Source organism: Arachis hypogaea, chromosome 5 (genome assembly GCF_003086295.3).
Source record: "Arachis hypogaea cultivar Tifrunner chromosome 5, arahy.Tifrunner.gnm2.J5K5, whole genome shotgun sequence".
NCBI lineage: Eukaryota > Viridiplantae > Streptophyta > Magnoliopsida > Fabales > Fabaceae > Arachis > Arachis hypogaea.
In genome coordinates this window covers 2,147,215-2,174,515 of record NC_092040.1, presented here as the reverse complement: position 1 = coordinate 2,174,515, position 27,301 = coordinate 2,147,215, and the positions used below count along the sequence as shown (strand labels likewise).

The window sequence follows — 27,301 nt, the reverse complement described above, 5'->3', positions numbered from 1 at the left end:
CATTCACACCCCCTTCTTTGATCCAACTGGAAAAATCTTTCCCCTTCTCTACCTTTGACTCAATATTAATTATTATTATTATTATTATTTTATAATACTACATTTTAAATATTTTTCTAAACGAAATAGAATGCAATGTTGAAACTTTAAACTAACATGCTAAATAAATTTAAACTTTAGAGTAATACGTTAAATCAATTTCTAAAAATAATTTTAGTTGAATATTTTAGTTCTTAGAAAAATTAATTATCAAATTTGCTTTTCTATTTTTTTTCTATTAGACAAATCAATTAATAGATTTTTAAAAAAATTAAATATTTGAATTAAAGTAATATACGTTCTTTTCTTCTTCAATTTAGATACAATCACACTATAAACGAATCACTATAAAATTTAATTCAAATGGGATAATTGAATAATAATTTAATTCAAATGGGATAATTGAATCACTATAAAATTTAATTCAAATGGGATAATTGAATAATAATTATAGTTCGTTATTTTAATCTACCATAATTTAGCTTTTTATGTATTTATATAAGTACATGATAATTAATTGATACGAATAACCAAACACCCATTTGATAATGAAAATAATCATTCGCATACCTATAAAACTAAACATCTAGTATAATTTAATTGTATCTACTTGAATCTAATACTAACAACCAAACATCCACTTAACAATAAAAATAACTATCTGTATATCTAGTAAAATGAACATTTAGCATAATTGAATTGTATCTACTTAACTCTAATACTAACAACCAAACATATACTTAACAATAAAAATAACCATCCTTATATAAAAAAATGAACTTCTAACATAATTTAATTGAACTGAATGGATGAACAATATTATGTTCCAAATCTCTCGTATTCTTCCAATTGGTGACAGAACTAGAACAATAAAAGAAACTAAATATAAATCACAATATTAGTGACATGAAAAAAATAATAATAATGAAAACCAATCTATTGATGTACAAGTTCAAGTTCATTCTTGGCAGAAGCTACTGCTGCAGGCCTGTGGGGTTTTGGAATTGAGAATAACATCAAAAAAAATTTACAAAAATACCTAACAACAAAAAGAGTTTCAATATGCAGAATGTTATAAGCAGGACGATCCAATATGCTTCCAATGAAATTGTGCTCCATTAAGATGGTTGTGATATGTGCAGACCTTGGACTGCAGGGGCTGCACAAGACGTGATAACAGTAACCAACGCTGGGCTGCACGGTGCAAGGGTTGACGGGTGTAATGAAAAAAAAAATTTTATCCACCTTGGGTGCTGCCGGACGTTGGAGCAAGGAGGCCTGCGTGGGTTGTGGGTCAGCCTTCTTTGTTGGGAAGCAAGAGATAGGAGATATGGTTAGAATATGAAAGGTGTGCTGGTTTTCAGGTTGGTATAATTAAATGGTTATTAGTATAATTAAATCCATTTTGACTTATCCTTTTAAATTTTGAAAAATGGTTACTAGTATAATTAAATTAATTATATCATTACTTAAATTTATGATTAATTTACATTTATAACCCTATTGTTTATATTGTTCATTGTGATTATTGTTCTCCTATACTTTTCCTTTTTTTATTTCTATTCTACTGTCTAAAATAGAAATAACCTCCAGGATCCCATTGTTTAAAAAAAACTAGGTCCTCCATCTTTTTAAAATAGTTTTTGGTAGGCCTAAATCTATTTGTTGATGTGAATTGGACTCTTGTTGAAGAGAGGGCACCATCCCAAAACAGCCACCACTCATCTCTTGACCACTCTGCATCTCCGCCGTCTGCTTTGCCTGGGTAGGCTCCTGTGCTGCTGCTTGGTCCATCGCCACCCACGGAGACAACACCTCGTCCCGCTTCTTCTCTGTGCTGCATCTATGCTCGCGGTCCCATGGAAAAACCGCCACCGTGAGTGGTGGTGGTTTGGCCACGATTGAGGGAACACAACGAAACAGAACGCCTCTTCTAACCTTCGCCGCTTCGTCAACTCGGGTCGTCGCGAGCTTTGCCTTCGCGGAGGCGCCGCTTGCTACCACCGCGTCGTTCGTCTTCCGTGGTCTTGGTTCTGGTGCGGGCTTTCTTGCAGCTGCTCCGCCTCTGACCCCCGCGTCCGTAAACCTGCAAGGCGGCTTTGGTGTCGGTTCCCGATCCCATAGATCTGTGTCATCCACCTTCCCCTTCGCGACGGCGCCGTCCTCGGCGCCACTGTTGGCCTTGCTGAGCCTGCCGTCACTACTCCGAGCGGTTCTGTCGACGTGGACGTCGTCGTCCTCCACAACGGTTGCTGTTTCCCTCCACGTACGATCGCTGGCGTTCAGAGGTCGCGGTCCGGCATTCAGGGAGGTCGTTTCTTGAATCTGAAGCTCCCTTCGCAGATCTGGAAGTGCTGTTGTTGATGCTGAAAACTGTTGTTGAGGTATTGAATTAGATAGTTGAATTCTTGAGGATGTAAAATCTGTATCCGCAGTCTGTAATTTCGCTTGATCTTGACTTTGGATTGATGATTCTGCTTCTGAATTTCTGATTTCCTGTTCTGTTGATGATTTTTCTGTGGTGTCTACTATGGAATTCTGGATTTGAATTTTTGCTTGAAATGCGGATTCTGGACTTTGATACAGTGATTGATAGGAAATTTTTGTTGATGAACTTTTCTGGATCTGGTGCTGAGCTGATAATTTTGGCTTTGAAATTTCTGAAAATGGATTGCTCCAGCGTTCTTCATAATACTTTACCAAATAAAATGCATCAGAAAGAGTTTTAGGATCATCAAAGATAATTTCTCTATGGATATAAGTTTCCAATCCATTGAGAAATGTCTTCAATATTTCAGCATCATTCAAATTTACTCTTTGAACATAACCCAAAAAGACAGTAAAATATTCAGCTACACTTCCAATTTGTTCCATTGGAGGTGAGATCGCCAAACCACCAAGAAAATGGAAAAATGGTGGTCAATGAGAGCACCAATGTAAGGGGTATGATGTAGGAATAGAGAAGAATTAATCAATCAGAGAGAATTTAGAGAGAATTAAGAGGGAGAGAGATAATTCCATGAAAGGAATTCCAAAAAAGGAACTATATTCATTACTCAATTCATGATTACAATTACCTTTCTACTATATCTATTTATAGTAATTCAAATACTAATAAAACTATCCTAATTGGGCCTTGGTCTATCTTGGCCTATATTTTACTCGTTACATCATCGCAATCTTAATGGGTTGCCACCATTCAATTCTCTCCGTGCACTACGTACAAATGCTTCTCAACTCTCAGCACCGAAGAGTTTAACGCATTTGAGGTACCTGAATCTGCGTAGCAGCTGTATCACAACACTGCCTGAATGTGTTTCGAGGTTACAAAAATTGCAGATTCTGAAGTTAGAAGACTGTCTAGATCTTTCTTGTTTGCCCAAACACTTAACACAATTGAAGGATCTTAGACATCTCCTAATTGAAGAATGTTCTTCATTAGTAGAGATGCCTCCGAATATTGGCGACTTGAAATGTTTGAGAACATTGAATCTTTTTATTGTGGATAAAAAGGAAGGGCATGGGTTATCAGAGTTGCGTGATTTACAGCTTGGAGGCAAACTACACATCAAGGGGCTTGAAAATGTCATAAATGAGGGTGATGCTAGAGATGCTAATTTGAGTGCTAAGAAGAACTTGGAAAACTTATACCTGTCATGGGACTCCTCTGATTCAAGGTGTGGTGCCAATGCTGAGAGAATACTTGAAGCCCTTGAGCCTCCCTCCAATCTCAAGAGTTTTGGGATGAATGATTACCCCGGAGTAGAGTTGCCTAGCTGGATGCAAAATACTTCAATTCTTTCCAGCTTAGTTATGGTGATACTCTGTGATTGCAAGAACTGCAAGCACCTTCCTCCGCTGGGTAAATTACCACATTTAACTGTTCTTTATGTATCTGGAATGAAAGATGTGAAGTACATTGATGATGACTCTTATGATGGCGTGGATGAGAAGGCTTTTAAGTCGTTGAAGCACCTGACCTTATCGAACCTGCCAAACTTGGAAGGGATGTTACGAGATGAAAGAGTAGAAATGCTTCCAGTTCTTTCTAAATTAAAGGTCTCGTGTGTTCCTAAGATTAAGTTGCCACTCCTTCCATCTCTAGAGTACATTTGGATTGAAGGAACAGGGTCAGACTCTGATCATAGTGATAGTGAAGGTATGGCTTCCATCCTAGAGGCAATTGGGCAGAATATGCAGCATGTCAAGACCCTCTGCATTTCAAGCTTCGATAAACTCAAGGCATTACCCCATGAATTAAGCAGCCTCAGCTCGCTACAAAAGTTAGAAATTTATGGTGGTGATGAACTTGAATCATTTTCGAAGAATGTGGTGCAAGGTCTGTGTTCTCTGCAAAGTTTGACAATTCATTCGTGTAAGAAGCTCAGATCCTTGCCTGAAGGTGTGGGACATCTAACTCGTCTGGAGAGCCTTGATATCATGATTTGTCCAAAGCTGGTGACTCTACCGAGTAGCATGAATAAATTAGTTTCGCTTCGTCGAGTTTGCATTGCTCATTGTGATACATTGCCAGAAGGCTTACAACATGTGCCTTCCCTCCAAAGTTTGGAAGTATATGAATCAAATTCAATTCCTGAGTGGTTGGGGGAAATAACTTCTCTTCAAAAGTTAGAACTCACCCGGGTGAGGTTAAGGTCACTGCCCAGTAGCTTCCGAAACCTGACAAACTTGCGTGAGCTATCTATTGATGGGTGCCATAAGGAGCTGCAGAAGCGATGCACCAGATTAACAGGACAGGATTGGCAAGCCATTGCTCACATCCCACAATTCAAACTGGTTCCCATTCATGAAGAAACATTTTCTGGTATCAATTCATCCCTTTATTCTGTTTTTACCATTAATTTATGTTTGTGTCCAAACTGTTCGTGTGAATTATTGTCTCACCTTTCATAACTATAACTTAATCAATGTGAGTAGATAAAATCAGATCCATCCAAATGGAGATCATGGCAGCTAAGAAGAGATCGACGTCGTCGTCATTTCTATACATTTGACCATCTGGTTGATAGGCTCTTTTATTGGTACTAAATGTGAAAATGGATGATGATTGAACCCTGATCATGAGGTCAGAAACATTGGATGGAATGGTTAGCATTGAATTCCATCGCTCTCTCACACTCTGTGTAAAACTGTAAATAGAACTCCAGATAGATATTAGTACTCTTATCTGTTGCATTTTTATCATCCTGTTATTAATGTGATCAAATTCCATTTTGTTTTTGTTTTGTTTTAACGCAATTAACTCTTATGACGGATATATGATTTTTTGACATCAACAGGAACACAGGATGATATCCTTTTTGCCATAAATATGTTGAATCAACAGCCGCTTCCATTTAGGCAAAGCTCAAGAGATGATTTATGGATGGTGTTTGGGTAAGAGATTTTTAACTGATTTATGTGTAAGATCTATTAGAGTCAATATTCAGTTACAGTGCAGAAGAAACATAAATGAATAAAAGAAAATATTGTATTCTTTTCAAAATGAATTTCAATTTAGTTAAAAGTGATATATTTTTTAAAGAACCAATTTATCTGAATAATAGATTACTTCAGTAACATGCTTGAGTTTGTGTATTGCAGATTGCGCTGAATTACATGTTATTCCATTAATCTGGGAGTGCATTCTAATCTTAGTTTAGTTTCCCTCCTTCACTATTAATCCTTAATTTGCTGCTTCTGCTATATATATTCCTCACATTATTTCACTTATATAACGTGTCTTAAGTAACAAAATCACCTTCTGATTCTATACGTTTGTAACTTTTTCCCCATTGCAAACAATTCAAAATACTCATTGCTAGGATAAGACGTGTGTGATATCTTCAATCATATGACCCTCTTTTACATGACCAAATATTCTAGCAGAACTTTTCCAGGTACAAGAAATTGTATTTCAAAGTTGCCTATAAGATCTACATGCATCCTTCCTTGACCATATTCTTTTCATGTGTTGATGTGTTTTGATTTTTGGATTGTTGATTGATTCCTTACAAGAAAATTACAGATCTTCTTGTTTATTTATTCAGGGGTTCAGCCTATGGGGGGAAATATTGGCACAAGTCATTGCTATCGCGACTTGTGGCCTCATATTTGCAGAATGTGACGTTTTAATCGTAGCATGGTTCCAATTTCCAATCATGGCCTTGCATATTCAACTTCATACGCTTGCAATGCAGCTGGCTTGAAAATTTTTCACATGTTCAACATAGTTTATAGAAATGATCAAGGGGAAACCAATTATTTTCAGTTACAGTCGTGGGTTTCGCAATGATGATAGAGTGATGATAGCTAAAGCAATAGTCAAAAGTTCATAGGATATAGAGAACTTGGGTTATAGCAGGGCTTGGAGTTATACGTTAGTTAGTTTGTTGTTTTTATGATCAAAATAGTAGCAATGACTTCAAATTTGTAATAACATGATGATGTTCTTCTTTTTTCTTTTTAAGATGCATTGTTATTTCTTTGAACGAACAGTTTTATCTTGATTACCAAAAAATCACATAAAATAAATGTCATATACCACAAATTAGAAGTCTGGTATAAATGTATAATGAAGTCAGAAATTCATATGGTTTGAGAATCCAAAGCCATTGATATTTGCTAAGAGGAACATGAGTTCAGCAATCAGGTATTTATAGTGGCGTAAGAGATTAAGACCATAAATTAGAAGTCTAGAAGGATGTATTAGAAGGGACCCAACCAATTATTTTATGAACCACGAAGAATTACTAAGCTTTGAGATTGTGTTTGAAAATGAGTGATATTTTAAATTGGTCTTTAAATTAGTTTTTGATTTAGAATATTAGACAAATTATTCTTTATTAAAACTAGAATGAGACCCGCGCGATGTGCGGGACGGTAAATTAATAATAGTATATAATAAATATTAAAAATTGTTATATTTTGTAGTAATAAATTAAATATGTGTAAATTGAAACTAAATTTTAGGTGTTTTATTTTAAATAATTTGTAGTACAAAAGATTTGGATGTTGGAGTTGTACAAAGTGACATTTTTATTTGGTGGTTTGATTTTTACATTTGTTTTAGTTGATGGACTTAGTCATCTTATGTGACGCTCGTCCTCCTTTTTTTGTTGGTTGTTAGAGTTGGTGCTTTCTTCTTTTTGTCGTAGGTTCTTACGAAGACATGTTCTTTATGAATTGTTGAGTTTGATGCACTTTCTATTATGTTATTTGATTCCATCTTTGTATGTATGTTCTTCTTTCGAAGATGAGTCTTGAACTTGTATAGTTTTCTTTCTCCTTAATCTCTTGATGGGGTGGTGCTTCAATGTCATTATTTTTCTGAACTATCATTAGATTTGAAGCAGTTGTGCCCAATAAATTTTTTGCGTCGCCATCAAATAGTACAAAAGTTGTTGTAACACTTTGATCTAAAACCTTTAATTGAATTCTGAACCTAAAATAAGTATTGGGCTAGCAACTAATAATTTGATAGATGAGATTATGAAAAGTATATAGAGTTATCTTATTGTTGGATATTGTGGTGTTTGATTACATGTGTCACAAATGTAGTTGTTTCTTTTTTTTTTATATACTTTCTTATGACACTTTTTACATTTAATATAGTTCCATCATAATTTGTCCTCAATTTTGTTTATAGTTGCTAAAATTGTGAAGATCTTTTCCTATGTTGAGTTAAGAAATTAACAAAATTAATTAGTGATGACAAACATTATTTTTGGACAAAATAAATAATTAGTGTTGATTAATTATATTTACTTATTAACTAATTGTTTATTATTGCAGGCCAAAATCTGTATTACAGCCCAATTTGAATGGAAAATAAAACAAGGCTAATGGGCTGAATGGTAAGTGTGAATAAAGACAAGCCCAAGTCATTCATCTCAAACAAAATTCATCAAAGAAGCATAGCAAGGCACCAACGGGCTGAAGTAGAGAAGAACCCGATCCAAGCCCGAAATTGTTTTTCAATTTCCCACCATCTTGCTCCAACCAAAGCAACGTTCCTCTCCTCTCTAATCAAGTCACATCAAGACATCAGAAAAGTAAGAAAGAGAAAGAGAAGAAAAGCTTCCTCCATAAGCCAGTAACCAAAGAAGCAAGAAAGAGAAAATCTAAGCTTGAAGCACAGAAGCTAAAGCAGAAAATCTAATCCAAATCAAGCTTAGGTTAAAGGTAATCCATCTCATCTTGCATGCATCAGATCTTCATCCCTTCTTTCCACCTCTCTGCTCTATCCGAAAATGGCATTCAAGGAAAAGTTGATCTCTGTTCTTCACTGCTACAAATCCACGGTCACAAGAGATTCTTGGGGACCAAGTTGCATCTTTATGGTTCAGATTTGGTTGACCATTGGAAGAAAATTCGGTTACTCTTATATGGCTTTCGGCCAAGTTGGAGAAGTCAAAAGCAAAGTTTCCATTGTGAGGTTTAATGGAAAAAAGTGAGACAGTGGGTTGGTGAAGCTCAAGGCTCAAGGTGTTGACCTTGGAAGAAGAACTCAGCCACATGCAATGAGATAAAAGAAGCTTGCTGTTCATTCAGAAAGCAAGGAGAGAAAACCAGTGAATAGAGGTTTTGTTCTGAGAGAGCTCTTTGAAGAAGTTCAACTAACTGGACAGTGTAACCTAATCAAAGGTGCATTCCGCCAGTATGAAGAACTGAATCAGAGGCTTGCTAATCTGGTTTTTCGCATAGCACAGAGGCTGTTGATGAAGTCAATCTCCTTCATGTTTTACAGATTGTAATGTACTTTTCAATGTTTATCGTTCTGTAATTTCTTGTGAGAAAATGCATTGTGAGGAAACTCAAGTAAAAGCCATGAGTGAAAAAAAGGTTGAGTGAAACACTTGAGAGAAAAGTCTAGAGTTATTTTCTGATTTCTTTAGGTGTGTTTATGTCTTGTAACTTGTACCTGTGAGGTATCCCTTTCTTAGTTGGGTTAGCACTAAGAGTGAATAGTTAGGTATTAGCATAGCCAATGTCAAGTTAGGTTAGAACTTGAGTGTGAAAGAATTGGGTCAATCCTGTGTTATTGGTGTATGTAATACTGTTAACTATAGTGAAATTCTTCCATAGTTGTGGAGGAGACTGGATGTAGGTTGCATAGCACAAGGCAACCGAACCAGGATACATGCTGGTGTTAGCTTTTCTCTTCTCTGCTGTGTTCTGTTTTCTGATATTCATGAGACAAAAATAAATTGTCTCATAAATTTCCGCTGCTGAGTTCAAACAGAATCAGAATTGCAAATTTGTTTAAAAGGGTAATAACAGCAACTTAAAAGGAATGCATAGATTCAACCCCCCTTCTCTAAGCCTACCACAACCTTCATCCTATTCCAATATTCAATTTATGTTATCATTAGGTATATGATATTTGAGTAAGTATGAATGTATGATGCATGTTGTAATTTTTTTTTTCATAGCTGATCATCAGATTCTCATTGCAGTTCGAAAATAAATTTTTTTGTGCTAAATTCTTATATATGTGGTTTAAATGGCATGAAATTTAAATACTTATAACGTAAAATTTATTATGATTAATAATATTATTATGACATTTGTAATATGGATGTTTATTACCTTTAGTGAGTTATTTATAAAAATTAATAAATTAATTGTTGCGGTTATAAATTTATTGTATTGTTTATAACGGTAAGATATAATAAATATAGGAACATGAATTCAATGTATTTGGAGGTTACAAATTTATTGGATTCTATTTTTTAGTTTTTTATTTGTATCTAATATGAAAATGTATGTCTAATATCATATTTTTTGGTTCCGTTTTGATACTCTTTTAATAAATTTGTTTTTTTTTTTAGTTTTCAAATATTCTTTTCAAAATATATATTGGTAAAATAAAATAGAATTTGTATTTAATAATAAGTAAAAACTACAATAATAGTTCTTTGTACCTAGTGTTACTTCTAAAAATTAAAATGATTATTTTTTTTACCAAAAATAGAGACTCGAATTCGCGACTAATATGGGAGACTATGCCATTTGAGGTACAACTCATTGGCAAAAATTAAAATGATTATAATAAACATAATTATAATAATAAAATATAATTTTCATTTTTAAACTTTTAAGTTATAAATTAATTGTTGCGGTTATAAATTTATTGTATTGTTTATAAGGGTAAAATATAATAAATATAGGAATATGAATTCAATGTATTTGGAGGTTACAAAGTTATTGGATTCTATATTTTAGTTTTTTATTTGTATATTTTATTTTTTTGCTGATTTGGAAATAATAGTTGATTTGGCAAGAATTGAGTGGTTGATTCTAAAGTTGTGCCAAGTAAGTAATATTGCTGACATGGCATTAGTAGGAGAAAAGAAATGTCTCAAAAGTAATGTGGTGCATGCTTATGTATCTACTTTTATATATTAAGAATAGAAGAATAGATAAGTAGATAATTTAGTTCCACATATTTAAAATTTTCAAATAATTTATGTCTCCATAGCTTGTGTAACTCCAATTTGGGATATATAATGTTCCATTTATTTCAAGAATTATTGTTGTTGTTGTGTTTCATACATTCTTCAAGCTTATGAATATCTATTTAGAAAATCATTATCAGAAATATTACTTTGGTAATGGCCAAAAAGCTCTACAAGAAATATCTCATTGCGAACAGAATTTGTTTATTCCATAGAGAGAGATATTGTAAACAAGAGATACGAATATTCTTAGCTTCTAACTATGGAAAAGGGAAGGAAGACCATGCCTAAATTCTTGTATTCTTAGCTTGGAACCAGAGAAAAGAGAAGGAACAAAGTAAAGTTGTATGAGAATGATGAAAGGCTGTTAGGTAACCTTCCTTTAAAAATGATTTTAATATCAAAAGTAGCTAACTGATATACTTTGAGTAAGAATCTTTCTATGCTTTCCTCAAACAGCAAGTAGGAATCCCTCTGTAATGGTTGATTGTCTGAGAAGCAATGATGGATTACATTGAGAGTGGTGTTGACATTGTGCAAATCCAAACTATCCCTCACTAAACTTACACATATCCTTGCTTTCATCTCTGAAAATGGCAACTGATGCTTTGCTTGGAATTCTCATTGGAAACTTGAACACTTTTGTTAAGAAAGAGATTGCAGCACTTTCCGGTGTTGACTCACAGATCCAAGAGCTGTCTAATAATCTCCAGGCAATCCGTGCATTGTTCCAAGATGCTGCAGAGGAGCAATTCAAAAGCCATGCCATAAAGGACTGGCTGAAAAAGCTTTCCGATGCCATGCACGTGTTGGAAGATATCTTGGAAGATTGTTCAATGGAATCCAATCGACTTCAAAGTGAAGGGTGGTTAGCCCGCTTCCAACCCAAGACTATTTTGTTTCGTCATGCTATCAGCAAGAGGATGAAAGACATGGTCAAGAGGTTCCAGCGTATTGATGATGATAGGAGAAGGTTTCAGCTGCCTTTGGGAGTCAGACAGAGGCAACAAGAAGATGATGATCAGAGGCTAACTGGTTCTGCCATCCCTGAGCACCAGATGTATGGAAGAGACCAAGATAAACACAAGATTGTAGATTTTTTCACAGAGCATGCCAGTAGCATTGATGGCCTCTCTGTGTATCCCATTGTTGGCATGGCAGGACTTGGGAAAACAACACTTGCTCGATGGGTCTTCAATGACGAGAGGGTGATCCAGCATTTTGATTTGAGAATTTGGGTTTGTGTTACCACAAACTTCAATATGATGAGAATTCTACAGTCCATTGTAGAATCCTCCACCGGAGTGAACCCAAACCTCTCCACTTTAGAAGCAATGCAAAACAAAGTTCAACAAGTGTTGCTGGACAAACGGTGTTTGCTTGTTCTAGATGATGTGTGGGACAATATCAAATGGGAAGACTTAAAGTCCGTGTTGCATTATGGAGGAACCAAAAGTGTTTCAATTTTGGTCACGACACGTGATCAGATTGTTGCATCTGTCATGGAAACATGCCCTACTCATCACTTACAGCCATTACCTAAGGATGAGAATTGGTCATTGTTCACACACTATGCATTTGGTCCAAACAAGGAGCAGCCTGCAAAGCTGGTGGAGATTGGCAAGGAAATCGTCAGGAGATGTGTGGGTAATCCCCTTGCATCCAAAGTTGTTGGAAGCCTTTTGCGTAATAAAAGAGAGGAAAAACAATGGCTCAATGTGTTGGAAAGTAAGTTTTGGGACATTGATGCTGTCATGGGTGCTTTGAGAATAAGTTATTTTCATTTGAAGCCATCATCACGGCAATGCTTTTGTTTTTGTGCTCTCTATCCTGAAGATTTTCAAATCTCAAAGGAACAGCTAATTCATCTTTGGATGGCCAATGGACTAATTAAATCCAAAGGGCATTTGGAGGTTGAAGATGTTGGTAACCAGCAATGGGAGGAGCTGCTCCAGAGATCATTTTTTCAAGAAGTATCGACTGACAAGTTTGGAAACACCACCTTCAAGATCCATGACTTATTCCTTGATCTTGCCCACTCCATAGTGGGAGAAGAGTATAAAGCTTATGATGACTCTGCAAGCTTGACCAATTTGTCAAGAAGGGTCCACCATGTAAGTTACTTTGGCTTGCCCGAGTTAAATCAGCATACCTTGAAGAATATTGAGTCCTTGAGGACTTTTATTGATCTTGATCCAGCAATTAGCAATCTCCTCGATGGATTTCCAGCATTGGTTTTGCGTAAAGTGCAGTTATGTAATTCTCTCCGAGCATTGCGTACACGATCTTCTGAACTCTCAGCACTGAAAAGTTTAACACATTTGAGGTACTTGAATATTTACAATAGTTACATTACAAAGTTGCCAAAATGTGTTTCTAGGCTGCAAAAATTGCAAATTCTAAAGCTAGAACAATGCCATTTTCTTACTTGTCTGTCCAAACACATATTGAAGCTGAAGGATCTCAGGCATCTCTTAATTGAAGGATGTCGGTCATTAGTAGAAATGCCTCCGAAAATGGGGGAGTTGAAACAACTGAAAACACTGAATATTTTTATTGTGGATTCAAAAGCCAAACATGGCTTAGCAGAGTTACATGATTTACAGCTTGGTGATAGACTACACTTTAAAGGTCTCGAGAATGTCCAGAGCGAACGTGATGCTAGAGAGGCTAATTTGATGAGTAAGAGGGAGCTGAGTTATTTATATTTGTCTTGGAATTCTGATTCTAATTCTAATTCGTTATGCATTAGTCCGGAGAGAGTACTTGAAGCCCTTGAGCCTCCCCCTAATCTCAAGAATTTAGGGATTAATGGTTATAGGGGATCACAATTCCCTGGTTGGTTGAGAAATACTAACATCTTTTCAAGCTTAGTTAACGTTATACTATTTGATTGCAACAACTGTGAGCAGATTCCTCCACTTGGTAAATTACCACATTTAGAAGGTCTTTATGTATGTGGTATGAAAGATGTGAAGTGCATTGATGAAGACTCGTATGATGGAGTGGAGGAGAAGGTGGCCTTTAAGTCCCTAAAGGAGCTAACTTTGATAGAGTTGCCAAAGTTAGAGAGGATTGTAAGGGACGAAGGAGTAGAGATGCTCCCACTTGTTTCCAAAGTAACCATTCCATGCAGCCCCAATATGAAGTTGCCACTCCTTCAATCCGTGGAGGTACTTGCAATTGAAGGATTGAAATCTGACAATGAAGGCGTGGCTTCCTTTCCGGAAGAAATCTTTCTGAGTTTGCGTTATGTTAAACAGCTCAGGATTAGTAGCTTTCCCAAGCTGAAGGTTTTACGTCAAGAACTGGGCACCCTCAGCTCACTCCAGAAACTCGATATTTTTGGTTGTGATGAGCTTGAGTCCTTGGCAGAGAATGTTTTTCAAGGATTGAGTTCTCTTCGAAGATTGGGCATTTACCATTGTCCAAGACTAAAATCCTTGTCTAGTGCTGTGGAACACCTAACTTGTCTTGAGTCCCTTCGTATCATGTTTTGCCCAGAATTGAGGACTCTGCCAACTAACATGAATAAGCTAACTGCCCTCCATGATGCTTTTATCAATGGTAGAGTACCAGAAGGTCTTCAATGTATCCCATCCCTCAAAATTCTGATTCTAGATGAAGTGGATTCATTGCCAGAGTGGTTGGGAGATATGACTTCTCTGCAACGCTTAGTCATTCGTCTCTCTCCAAGGATAAAGTCACTTCCAAGTAGCTTTCGAAACCTGACAAACTTGCGTTCCCTCACAATTGAGAAATGTGCTGGGCTGGAGCAGCGATGCCAGAGAGAGACAGGGCAAGATTGGCCAAACATTGCTCACGTTCCACACGTTCAGTTGATTCCCACGCAGCAACTGAAACATACATGTTGGGGTAAATTCAACTCCTTCTCTTGTTTTCTTTTCTTTTATTCCATGACCCTGCCTTCTTGTACTCATGTTTGAAATACTTGACAGAAATTGCCAAATTCAAATGGAGTTTGAGGAGGTTAAACATATCAAAACCTCCAAATTTTGCATTTGACGAAATGGTTGAAGATCTCCATAAGCAGAAGCAAGATTAGCACTCAGATATCACATGTTTAGGTCATTAATTTGGGAGGAACACAGTACCAAGCTCACTCGCGGCCTTCATAATGTATGTGTAAGCATAAACTTACTTTTGCTTCATTCTGTAACATGAATATTTTCTGTTCAGCCACAGTGAGGCTTTTTCTCTTCTTTTTTCAGATCAGGATAAGGTGGCAGTATATGCATGCATGCATACATACGATCACACATATTGGAAGAAACCTTTTGCTGTTAATTGCACGGAAGCACCAACCAACTCATATTCTCCCCCTCAACAAAACTTGGCTCTGCTGTGTTTTTGCCAATGTCTTTTGACTTAACATTGCGTTTTAGAATTTTATATTCTGAATATGTTGACCTATTTGTTAATTATTCATGAGTGGTACTACATTAGTTTGTGATGGAAACTGTATTGGACAGTTATTTTTGTACACTTTATTTGATGGAAAAAAGACTAGGGTTCCTAAAACACTGTAATATGTACCATCATAGTATATTGATTCAAATTGGATTCTATTTCTATATATACTATTTTCAGATGGCTTATTGTGGATTTGTGGTTAAGAAAAGTTTCACATAGCTGAATTGCAGGGAAACCTCCAACTAACTATTTTTCAATTACAAATTTGGGTATTAGGATGCTGACAGTGATGGTGGCTGCAACAATATTTAACAAGGCTTAGATCTTTTATGTTTTAGTTTCATTATTGCTATAATCAAAATAGTTTCAAGGATTTTAAGCAAACTGAGCTTAGTTGAACAAAGTCTTATTTGGCAAATTATATTGCATGTGAATAGATTTGGCCTTCAATATATAGGAACTTTAAAGCTTGAGCAGTTTATTTGAGCACTGAAAACCAAAACTGCAATCAGATATGTATAATTTATGTAAAACCAAAATTGCAATGATGCAGAATTGACTGAAAACAAGGGTTTATGAGAAAGAATGCAAACAACGTTTCTAAGGACCAAGAAAAGTGACAATACTTTGTGATTATTATGTGCCTAAATATTGTTGCAAGTACATAACATTTCATATCATATGCTTCCTGTGATATTTAAAACTTTGATTTCTTCACGTGAATTATCCTGGATATTACACAACAAAATTAAGATAAAAGAAGAAAGGGAGAAAGAGGAGTTTCCGACACATTTGATGCCAAATAAAGAATATATGTATATGAAAATTTTCTATATAACTTAAAAAAATCAGATTATTGTTACCAAATCTTCATTTTGATATAAATTTGAACTTGACTCATTCTTGGTTTTCAACTTTGTCACAGAATGAATGAATCATCCATGAGTCTGCAAGCTTGACCAATTTGTGAAGAAGGGTCCATCATATAAGTTACTTTGGCTTTCCTAAGGAGTTAAATGAGAATACCTTGAGAACTGGCAACAAAGGAGATCTATTACATACAAACATTGATTTTACATCATATTCTCTCCATGCATTGCGTACAAGACCTTTTCAAGAGTTTAACGCATTTGAGAGGATTGGCCATACATTGCTCACATCCCTCACATCCTGTTAAGTAATTTGAGAATGAAAGCAACAACATTACCACTCAGATGATTAATTGTGCATTTCAATTGGACATTGGTTATGAGTTATGACTGAAGCATGTGACTGTGTTCCGTTTCTATTCATTTTTGATAAATTTGAGCCAGACTGATATTCTTGGTTATTGATTTATGACAATGAATCAAAGTAGTAGAATGTTGAATTTAATATTAATTATAAAAATTTTCAAATACAAATACTGAAATTCTAAACAATAGACAGAAGAAAGATAGACTAAAAAAGCTAAATTATGTCTCTAAAAGTTAGATATGTTGGTTTAAAATCAATGAAATAATTGGAAGCGAGTATTCCCAAGGATTAACTACTCAAAACCCATTTGATTAGTACCAAATAGCAGAAAGGGTGTTGTTCATAGCACTGGCAGAATATATTTCTTGTAGAGCTCTTTGGCCATTACCAAAGTAATATTTCTGATAATGATTTTCTAAATAGATATTCTTAAGCTTGAAGAATGTATGAAACACAACAACAACAATAATTCTTGAAATAAATGGAACATTATATATCTCAAATTGGAGTTACAGAATCTATGGAGACATAAATTATTTGAAAATTTTAAATATGTGGAACTAAATTATCTACTTATTTTAATAAAGAATAATTTGACTAATATTCTAAATCAAAAACTAATTTGTTAATGACTGATTTATCTAATATAAAAATTATTAAACACCAATTTAAAATATCACTCATTTTCAAACACAATATCAAAGCTTTGTCATCCTTCGTGGTTCATAAAATGATTGGCTTCTAGACTTTTAATTTATGGTCTTATCTCTTATGCCACTATAAATATCTGGTTGCTAAACTCATGTTCCTCTTAGCAGAAAGGGTGTATTAAAATTGTTCGTTCAAAGAAATAACAATGCATCTTAAAAAGGCAAAAGAAGAACAACATCATCTTATTACAAATTTGAAGTCATTGCTACTATTTTGATCATAACAACAACAAACTAACTAACATATAACTCTAAGCCCTGCTATAACCCAAGTTCTCTATATCCTTTGAACTTTTGACTATTGCTTAGGCTATCATCATTGCAAATTAAGAATTAACAGTGAAGGAGGGAAACTAAAGTAAGATTAGAATGTGCTCTCAGATTAATGGAATAATGAACATGTAATTCAGGGAAATCTGCAATACACAAACTCAAGCATGTTACTGATGTCTCCCAGATTTGTTTTTTCTTTTTTAAAATGATTTAACTATTATTATTATTATTATTATTATTATTATTATTATTATTATTATTATTATTATTATTATTATTATTATTATTATTATTATTATTATTATTATTATTTGGTCTTTGTGGCCTTAATTATTTTGTAAGAATATATACATTGAAGAATTGGTCGTTAGCATTTTATTAAGTTAAACAAAGAATAAAACTCTTTTTGTTTTGTACTGATTTGCTTAATGATAAAACTGCAATTTACAGGAAGACACTTAAATAAATGTTAGGTCTCCACATAAATTCCTCACATGTAGAAAAAATTTCTCTTCCTTGGCGTAGCATCCACCCTCAAATAATAGAGAAATTGACTTGATGAGTTTATGGTCTTGGAGACCAATTCACATGGCTTATCATGTAAACCTGACATGCCACCTTTTGATGTATACAGCAATCAATCAGTGACAGCTTTTGTGGTGGGCCTGGTGGCCATGGTCCTTGACTTGGTGAAGTCGTGCTTGAATACAAGACAAAAAATTAGTTATAAGATAATAATGATTTGTAATTGTTGGACCAAAAATACGAAACATAATTGAGACTTGTAAATAACATTAACACAAGTAATACAGAAATTGACTTCACGAGCTTATTTAAAAGATGCCTCTTATAAACAAATATTTTTTGCTCACATTTTTTTAAACACACTTTTCTTTTCTTTACCAACACAACAGTCTCACTCATTCCTTTCTTCTTTTAACACACCAATTATCTGGATTTTTATTCCAGAATCATCTAGCACAATTAAGAATTTTCTAGCTAAAAAAAATTGACTTCAGAAGTTCATTAGACAATTTCACATGACTTGTTTTAAAATACTTTCGTTATAATTTGTTCTGCACCAAGCTGAAGAAATTCCTTCAATGTCATGTAGTATTTGTTTGATGCATTTTTTCCATAATGCTCCAACATAAATGATTACTGGAATTTTTTAACTCTGGCATTTTCAATAATACACTTTCAGTTTCATATTTTATTCCATACTATTTGTAACTTCAAAACAATCATTTTGTAAAATTTTCAACATCAGTGCAAGTTCTAGCTAGATTCCCATTAGATTTTATATATCACTGTTAAAATGAAAAGCACATAGGAATAGTGATACTCCTTTCTCAAAAATCTTGTGCTATCCGCCATATTACACAAACTTTTATAAATGGCTTCTCCTTCCTTATCCTTTTTCTACAATACATAAAAAGAGAATATATCAACATAAATATTGGACTTAGCAATTTGCATATTTCTTGCATGTCCTTCTTTAGATGGGGTGGAAAACAGAAAATATAATTGAAGCTAATTTAAACAGCAAATGAACCATTCATAAATTCAAAGTCAATCATAGTTTTGATTCATGTTTTTTTTTTCTAGATAATATTTTCTCTTTATTGTGGTGTGCCTTATTATTTACAAGTATGATGTTTTGTTTTACAGCTAAAAATTTCTCATCCCAAGTATTGTGTTTTAATATCTTAAAGAACTTTGACAGGGAGAGGTTGAAAAAACTAAATAAATAAATAATCTTAAGTATGAAGTTTACCCAAAATAATAAGGCACACCACAATAAGTTCTTTACAAGTATGAAGTTTTGTTTCACAGCAAAAAATTTCTCATCCCAAGCATTGTGTTTTAATATCTTAAAGAACTTGACAGAAAAAAGGTTGAAGAAACTAAATAAAAGGTTATATAGCTTCCTCATTTCAAGTGAAAAGCATACAATCTATTCTTAAAATATAAAAGTAGATGGATAAGTTTACCCACATTATTCTTATGACATTTTTCTCTTCCTACTAATGTCATCAGTAAAATCGCTTACTTAGCAAAACTTTAGAATCTATGCAAATTAGGCTGCAAAATTACGAATGACAATAATTAGAAACTAATAGTGTCTAACCAAATTTGTAGCCTACAAAAATTGATATCCTCATATTTATTATATCTTACTGTTATAATTATAAACAATCTATTCTTAATAAATATCCATATTACAAATGTCATAATAATCTATTAATCATAATAAATTTTACGTTACAAATATTCAAATTTAATACTATTTGAACTATTTATATAAATCTCTTATCACTATCCACATTACTTTTAGGATATCTTTCTCTTCCTACTAATGTCATGTCAGCATCATCGTTTACTTGGCAAAACTTTAGAATTAATCACTCAATTTTTGCCAAACCAACTATTTCCAAATCAGTAAAAAAAATTATATATATATATATATATATATATATATATATATATATATATATATATATATACAAAAAATTATACAAGTAATAGAAATATATGCAAATTAGGCTGCAAAATTACCAATGATAATAATTAGAAATTAATAGTGTCTAACCAAATTTGTAACCTATAAGAATTGATATCCCTATATTTATTATATCTTACTGTTATAAACAATTTATTCTTAATAAACATCCATATTACAAATGTCATAATAATCTATTAATCATAATAAATTTTAGGTTACAAATATTCAAATTTCATACTATTTAAACTACTTATATAAATCTCTTATCACTATTCTTCAAATAACATCAAACTTAGCACAAAAAATTTATTTTCACACTACACAACATCTCAAACTTACTCAATAGAGCATCATTCTTTGGACAATATTACCAAACAAACAGACAATTAGTTTATCAAAGTTTGCGTGGTTCCTCTATAGGAAACATTAACACCCACAAATGAAGAAGAGTCTCTTTACTTAGAAATGATTATATTGGATGAAAATGTACAAAACAAACATATTTATTATATTTTTAAATTAAATTTACGAAAAAATACTTTAATTATTTTGGCTTTTTAAACTTTTTATATTATTTTATAATACTTTATATATAATTGTATTTTAATATCGTTAAAATTATACTTCTTTCAAAATGCTATTTATTGTTCCTTTTTAACCAATTATTAATTATGATTTACTAACACTGCAGGAAACACATCTTCATGTAATTTTGAAGAGAAATATGATGAACAATTTCAAACATTTGTTACAAGAAGGAAAAGTCTATACTATAAAAAATTTAAAAATAGAAGATGCAAATAATTTGTATAGACTAATTAAAGGTACAATGAAAGCAAACCTTTTACTCAAAACTGTTGTGAAAGAAATTAAAGATCCAATTTTAAACATTTTTTAACACTATTTTGAATTTGCATCACTTGAGATATTGTCTGAGAGTGGGTAAAAAAAAATACTAACAGGTAATTTCACTTTATACTATTTCAATTATTCTTATTAAAAATAACTTATTAAAAAAATTCTACACATTTTTGTTTTTTTTATTGTAGATGTCATTGGAAAACTATATCAAGAAATTAAGGAGAAAAAAACCATACAAATTCAATACACATCTTCAAAAAAAGAACATACATGCAAAGATGGAACAAACAACATAATAGAAAGTGTATATAACTCAACAATTCATAAAAAACATAACTTCATAGGAACCTACGACAGAAAGAAAAAAGCAACAACTCTAACAATAACTAATAAAAAAAGGAGGACAAGCACATATAAGAAGACTAAGTCAATCAACTAAAAAAAATGCAAAAATCAAACCACCAAATAAAAATGTCACTTTATACAATTCTAACATCTAAATTTTTTGTACTACAAATTATTTTAAACAAAATACCTTTCAAATTTAATTTTAGTTTAGACATATTTAATTTAATTCTACAAAACATAATAATTTTTAATATTTATTATATACTAACATTAATTTACCATCCGCGCATTGCGTGGATCTCATTCTAGTATAAAATAAGTTGAGCTTAAAGTAATTAGAGAGAACCCAAAATTTGAGAAAATTTAGGAACCAACATTTTTATTAAAATTTGGTCAGCAGTTAACCAATAAAGATAATAATAAGTTTAAGTGTGTGTTTGGATTGTGGTTTATCAAACTGGAGTTTGAATAAAAGTGATTTTATAGAATTGATTTTGGGTAGAAGTAAGTTTGAGTCAACATAATTTATGTTTGGCAACTCTATACCAAAATTGATTTTGATAAAATAAGAGGAGTGCTAGGGGACCAGCAACTTTTGTGATTTGTAGCCATCAAATAGCCATTAATGATAATTTTAATGGTATGAGATTGATGTGAGATTTCATCCAATTGCTCACTTTATTTTGCTGGTTACATGCTGGCCAGAATTTATTAAAGTTGTGACTCCCTAGACTTTTTCATAAAATAAATATTGTTTGGATAATATTAGTTAAAATCACTTTTAGATAGATAATTACTTAAAAAGACATGATATTAAATTATAATGTTATTTTTTTTATACATGTTTAATTTTTTTTATACTTTTTTCTTATATGTTTTTTATATATTATATTTTTAATACTCTTAGTACTTTTTGTTAGTACGTTATAATTTTTAACTATTATTTATTTATGGTTAATTTTTGTTTAATTTATTTTATCTAATGGAATTAATAAATTCTATTATAAAAAAGATAATAATAAATATAATACACAAAAATTATAACTATAAAAATATATAATGTCAAATAAAAAATTAATAAAAAATATAAATAATAAATAATAAAAAAGAGTTCATATAGAGAGAAATAATAAAAATTTTATAAATAATACAATAACATGTATAAAGGATAAAGTTGGTGAAAGAAAAATAAATATTGAATGTAGTGGCTAAAATAACGTTAGTGCAACGGACTTATGCGTTTGTAGAAAAGAAAATTGGCCAAATAAAAAATTGAAACTTTCAAGAAGCTCTAACGTACTTTTTTAACGTGTTTACCAAATTCACCCTAAAGCGTTGGGCTCATTAACTGTTAAAATATATACTTTATTTAATCTAAATTCACTGCTTACACTTGGAACACAACAAAAACGTGTTTCTCTTAATTTATTTATAACAAAATAAATAAATAGTAATACTAGGTCGCAACAATTAATTAATGTTAAATAAGATAAGTTACGGCTATTTTTGACTAATTTTTTTTTGTTATTAAACATTTTCGATAAATAAATAACTTTTTTTGAGTCAGTCTGTCTAAACATTATTATTTCAACAGTAAAGTTGGTAGTGGTTTGTAAGTTTCTCTTTTAATTGGTCTCCTTTCATTATGAATTTAAGAAATAGCATAGGAATTGAAGCATAACAGACTAAGAAGATGATAAATTCCTAAAATTATTAACTTAGAAAACAAGCTTTGCAGTTGTAGTAGTTTCAAAAATTTACCCAAAATAACTTCTGGGACCCTCAAACCTTTGATTTAGAGTTGCGGTCAAGTGCAAAGAGGGAACTAATTTGTACAAATAATGCGAGAAAGACAACATTTAAATGGAGAAAGATAACATTTAAATAGCAAGGAGGTCATATATGAAAAGAAAGTTACCAGAAAATATAATTGTTGTTGGCTAAATTTTTTAAATATAGAATAAATTTTGGTGTAACACTTAATTATTAAATTTTATGACTGAATTTTTTAGATATAGAACAAACTTTGGTGTAACATTCAAAATTTTAAAAACCACCAAATATCAATATTCTAAAAAAAACAATACTATTTTTTCCATATAAATAATAATTTCCGTTCAAATTAGAGGTATGGTAGAAGATCCAAGAGCAACTACGTGAGTTAGCAATTGGTGCATTAATTGAGAAGGTGAGACTACACATAAGAGGTGTCAGACAAGTGGGTGGGAAATAAACACATTGATGGCACATTTAATGTAACATGGACATGGTAATCATGAAAGAGGAATCATATGGAAAGGACAGGCATACTGGGACCGGCACGTTTTTCACACCAAGTACTACAATGCTCAGTAGAAATTTGAGGTTACAACTTACAATGCCGTGTTTTTTAGTACTAGCAAGTTTAAATAATAATAAAAAAGTCATAGGGATATTTCAGCTTATACTATTCTCGTATTATAGATTTTTAGAAAACAAATACTAGGTAATCCACATCTTCCTTTAACAATTAATAATTAATCTCTTACATGCCAACACTTAGTTCAGCCGATTCAATAGATATTTCTATATCTGGAATCTTCAGGTTTGATCTTGCATATTAAAATAAAATAATGTAATAAAATTAGAAAGGTTAATGATCCGTCACCTTATAACTCAGTCTTTATTATGCATTATGAGTTATAACTCGGCGTTAATTATCATTCATTCTTTTGCTTGTAACTGACACTTTCATTACCGACTTAATGACTATCATTTCTATCTTAATGACCAAACGATCATAATATCAATTTTATTCATCAATTCTATGTCTATAAAAAAAATCTTCTATATCTAATCTCAAGGAGTAACATGATAAGTTCTATATCATGTAATACATTCTATATTCATAGAATTATTATAAACACAACATAACACATGATAACTTTCATTTCATGTCTTACATTCTATATTCATAGAATTATTATATACCTCTTAAACACTTACTGACTTGAGCGTCGGAGTGTCTTTTGCAGGTACGCACCCCCTTGTTCTCTCCTTGCCGACGTATAACTCATCCCGACGAGAAGCTTGAAGACATTCATCGACGGACGAGCTATACACCGGCCAAACTCAGCAAGAACAATTGGCGCCGTCTGTGGGAACGAGTAAAATCATTCCCACTCCTCTTAGGTTCATAAAACTTGAATGACATTCAAATTTCTGAACCAATCTCAACAATCTTGTTTAAGATTTTATTTAATACTTTTTTATTAAATTTTAATCTATCCTAACTTTTTATAAGGTTTGTATTTTATACCTTCAAATTGCTTCACTTTTACAAATCATAATATTTCACATCACATAATCGATCAATGAACCAATCCGAGAACAAATTCGGCTTTCAATCAATCCGAGAACAAACTCGGTTTTCAATCAATTCGAGCAGAAACTCATTTATCAATTTTGCTTACTTTTTTAAAGCTCTCTATTTACACAAGTAAAATTATATATTTTATTCAACATACTTTTGCATTTATATTTTGTGTAACTAATATTTACTGATTTATTAGTTATATTCAAATCTCAATATATGTTTTATACAATAATGCCATATCAACAACCATGTCAATTGCATTTTTATTTCATTTTGTATTATATTTTTATTGCTTAACAATTTCATTTATACAATTAAATGACGGTAACGATGAGTTCTTAAAATTGGATTCCATAAAAAATTAATTGTATATCAATTGTATATAACTGTTACACTATTCATTTTATGCTATTAAATTTTATTTTACTATTTGTTTAATGCAGAAAGTTATTAAACAAAAAATAGTTACAGACATGCAAATTTGTTACTTTTGCACAAGGAATATACCTCATAGCTAAACAAAATTTATTATATTATTATATGACTGTTATCTTATTACTTTATTATCAAATTAAATCATGTCCTACAAAACAAAATTCAGATATTCACATTTGACATATATGATGACATTCATATATGTCATATTCTTCTCTATAATTATCAACTTTCAAGGTATATTTTTCTACTTTGAACTCTTTTACTTTTATAATATATATTATTCAATATATGTTGCGACTTTATACCTATTCATTTTCTCGATTTATCTTATTCATGTCAAACCTTCACTATAAATTGTAAATATTCAATAACTAATTGCTTTGAGCGAGAAATTTATCAATAAGTTGTTGTGGGCTGGAAAATTCCCAAGACAATTAACCATTATATCCTCGGATCATACAATCGATTCCGTCAATGGATATCTATCTCTGAACTTTTCAGTTCATATACAATCAAATGCTAAAATTGTTCTTAAGCGGAAAAGTATCCCCCACACAACTATCCTGATTGAATGACTCTTATCACTCAATTATTTTTTGAATAAGTGCCGACATAATAACCCGACTAAGCTTGGGGGCTCACCATATCATTATTCACTCATCTTTTAACCGAGTTATAACTCATTTTATTTTCTAAGCTTAGCCTGGATCATATGATCGGCGGACAAAGCTTGGGGGCTGTGATCCGTCACCTTATAACTCAGTCTTTATTATGCATTATGAGTTATAACTCGGCGTTAACTATCATTCATTCTTTTGCTTGTAACTGACACCTTCATTACCGACTTAATGACCATCATTTCTATCTTAATGACCAAACGGTCATAACATCAATTTTATTCATCAATTCTATGCCTATAAAAGAAATCTTCTATATCTAATCTCAGGGAGTAACATGATAAGTTCTATATCATGTAATACATTCTATATTCATAGAATTATTATAAACACAACATAACACATGATAACTTTCATTTCATGTCTTACATTCTATATTCATAGAATTATTATATACCTCTTAAACACTTACTGACTTGAGCGTCGGAGTGTCTTTTGCAGGTACCCACCCCCTTGTTCTCTCCTTGCCGACGTATAACTCATCCCGACGAGAAGCTTGAAGACATTCATCGACGGACGAGCTATACACCGACTAAACTCAGCAAAAACAGTTAAAAACAAATAAAATCTTTGGAAATTTTAATTTTGTGTCAGTCATTTCTCCTGAAAATGTCATGGACTTTCACTTGTATACTATGGTGATAATTTCATGTGAAGTAATTTTACATTGCAAAGGAATCTAAGTGGGGCAAAATATCTGCTTCATGCAAGCAACAATAATTGCTTAATTTTTTCGTACACTTCAGACTCTTTTTGGATCGGTTCAATCGTGAAGCAAAAAGTGTGTACTATATCTTATCTTATCAATGCTTTCATGTTTCATATGCAACTATCAAACACAGAAAATTAACAAAAAGGAAAAACCCGCTCTCATTTACAAGAAGTTCCCCCTTAATTAATTTGTAATTGCCCACCTCTTGGGTTTCATCTTGTTCTAATTAACATTCATATTTGACTCTAGAACACTATTAGAACAAAAACTTCAATTAAACAAATACTCCATCTGTTTTATTAAATTCATTTACTATGCACAATATATAATTTATTGTAACCCAAGCAAATTCCATAAAGTAGTTGTGGAATCTACATCACTACATGAGGAACATTTATTCACTTTTGAAAAATAAACCATATAATTAACGGCAGGATAATATTAAGTCAATTTTTAAATGTTAGGGACTTAAATAAATGTTAGGGATAACTTTGAGACTTACCCTAAACGTTGGGGACAAAAACAATACTTTACTTTTAAAAAAAAACTTAAATTATGTATTAAAATTTAGTACTCTTTTCATTATAATTTGCCAGTATTCTTTTTTTTGTTTAATTGGGTTTTTTTAATGAAATTAATAAATAAAATTATAAAAAATAATTAAAATTTATACAAAGTCAAATAAAAAATTCTATAAAAAATATACATCAATAAAAATGATTAAAAAAACTCATATGAACAACCAATACTAAAAATTTTATAAAAACTTTAATTTATGTTACTCAAAACAACATGAATTTATATTATTCAAAATTATAATTTTTAACACCTTTTGATAATTTTTAAAGAAAAAATTTAAATTTATATATTAAAATGTAGTATTTTTTCTATTATAATTTGTTAGTATTCTTCTTTTAATTTAATTTAATCTTATGAATGAAATTAATAATTGAAATTATAAAAAGTATATTTTTATTTTTTAAGTTAAAATTTAAATAGATATAATCTAAATTAAAATATTATAAATAAAAGTACCCCTGAAACTATTTATATAATAGTAAAAAGAGGATATTCACATTTCAAAATTTGATTTAGGGAAATCTAAAAGTTAGGAGTGGGTACAGCTGGCTAGACAAAAGAAAGTTTGACTGGAATGAGCATAATAATTGGTTCTGGGTATGGCAACTGCATATTTCTGAGAAGTATAAGTTCTTGATTTGGCTCAATCTTCATAATGCTATTCCTATAGCAG

General features: G+C 32.0%; 3 protein-coding genes across 11 annotated transcripts in view; 2 read left to right on the top strand and 1 right to left on the bottom strand.

Annotated features, from left to right (window-relative positions):
* Positions 1-27,301, bottom strand: part of LOC112800107 (disease resistance protein RGA2-like) — an 84,777-nt gene that overhangs the window by 11,326 nt on the left and 46,150 nt on the right. The window lies entirely within an intron of this gene.
* On the top strand, positions 1,642-6,530 carry LOC112800112 (putative disease resistance protein RGA3). Of its 9 annotated transcripts, none has more exons than XR_011861796.1 (5): positions 3,487-4,864; positions 4,978-5,125; positions 5,340-5,436; positions 5,644-5,696; positions 6,090-6,530. XR_011861796.1 is itself a non-coding variant. In XM_029298172.2 (4 exons), exons 1-3 carry the CDS (start codon positions 3,487-3,489, stop codon positions 5,651-5,653), a joined length of 1,485 nt encoding a protein of 494 aa, XP_029154005.1. In that variant the 3' UTR covers positions 5,654-5,696; positions 6,090-6,530. The 9 variants fall into 9 exon arrangements, 2 of the variants coding, with proteins under 2 accessions (XP_029154004.1, XP_029154005.1); XR_011861797.1 differs by having other exon boundaries at positions 5,644-5,939; XR_011861793.1 differs by having other exon boundaries at positions 4,978-5,147.
* Positions 10,643-15,118, top strand: LOC112800109 (disease resistance protein RGA2-like). Its single transcript, XM_025842194.3, has 3 exons — positions 10,643-14,375; positions 14,459-14,639; positions 14,732-15,118. Exons 1-2 carry the CDS (start codon positions 11,093-11,095, stop codon positions 14,563-14,565), a joined length of 3,390 nt encoding a protein of 1,129 aa, XP_025697979.1. The 5' UTR covers positions 10,643-11,092; the 3' UTR covers positions 14,566-14,639; positions 14,732-15,118.

What these genes read in the sequence shown, in the direction of transcription:
- LOC112800112 (XM_029298171.2), top strand. Translation starts at nt 3,487, where the DNA reads ATGCCTCCGAATATTGGCGACTTGAAATGTTTGAGAACATTGAATCTT. An exon ending in TCATGAAGAAACATTTTCTG is followed by an intron (nt 4,865 to 5,339) that starts GTATCAATTCAT and finishes TGACATCAACAG; the next exon opens with GAACACAGGATGATATCCTT. An exon ending in GATTTATGGATGGTGTTTGG is followed by an intron (nt 5,437 to 6,089) that starts GTAAGAGATTTT and finishes TTATTTATTCAG; the next exon opens with GGGTTCAGCCTATGGGGGGA.
- LOC112800109 (XM_025842194.3), top strand. Translation starts at nt 11,093, where the DNA reads ATGGCAACTGATGCTTTGCTTGGAATTCTCATTGGAAACTTGAACACT. An exon ending in ACTGAAACATACATGTTGGG is followed by an intron (nt 14,376 to 14,458) that starts GTAAATTCAACT and finishes AATACTTGACAG; the next exon opens with AAATTGCCAAATTCAAATGG.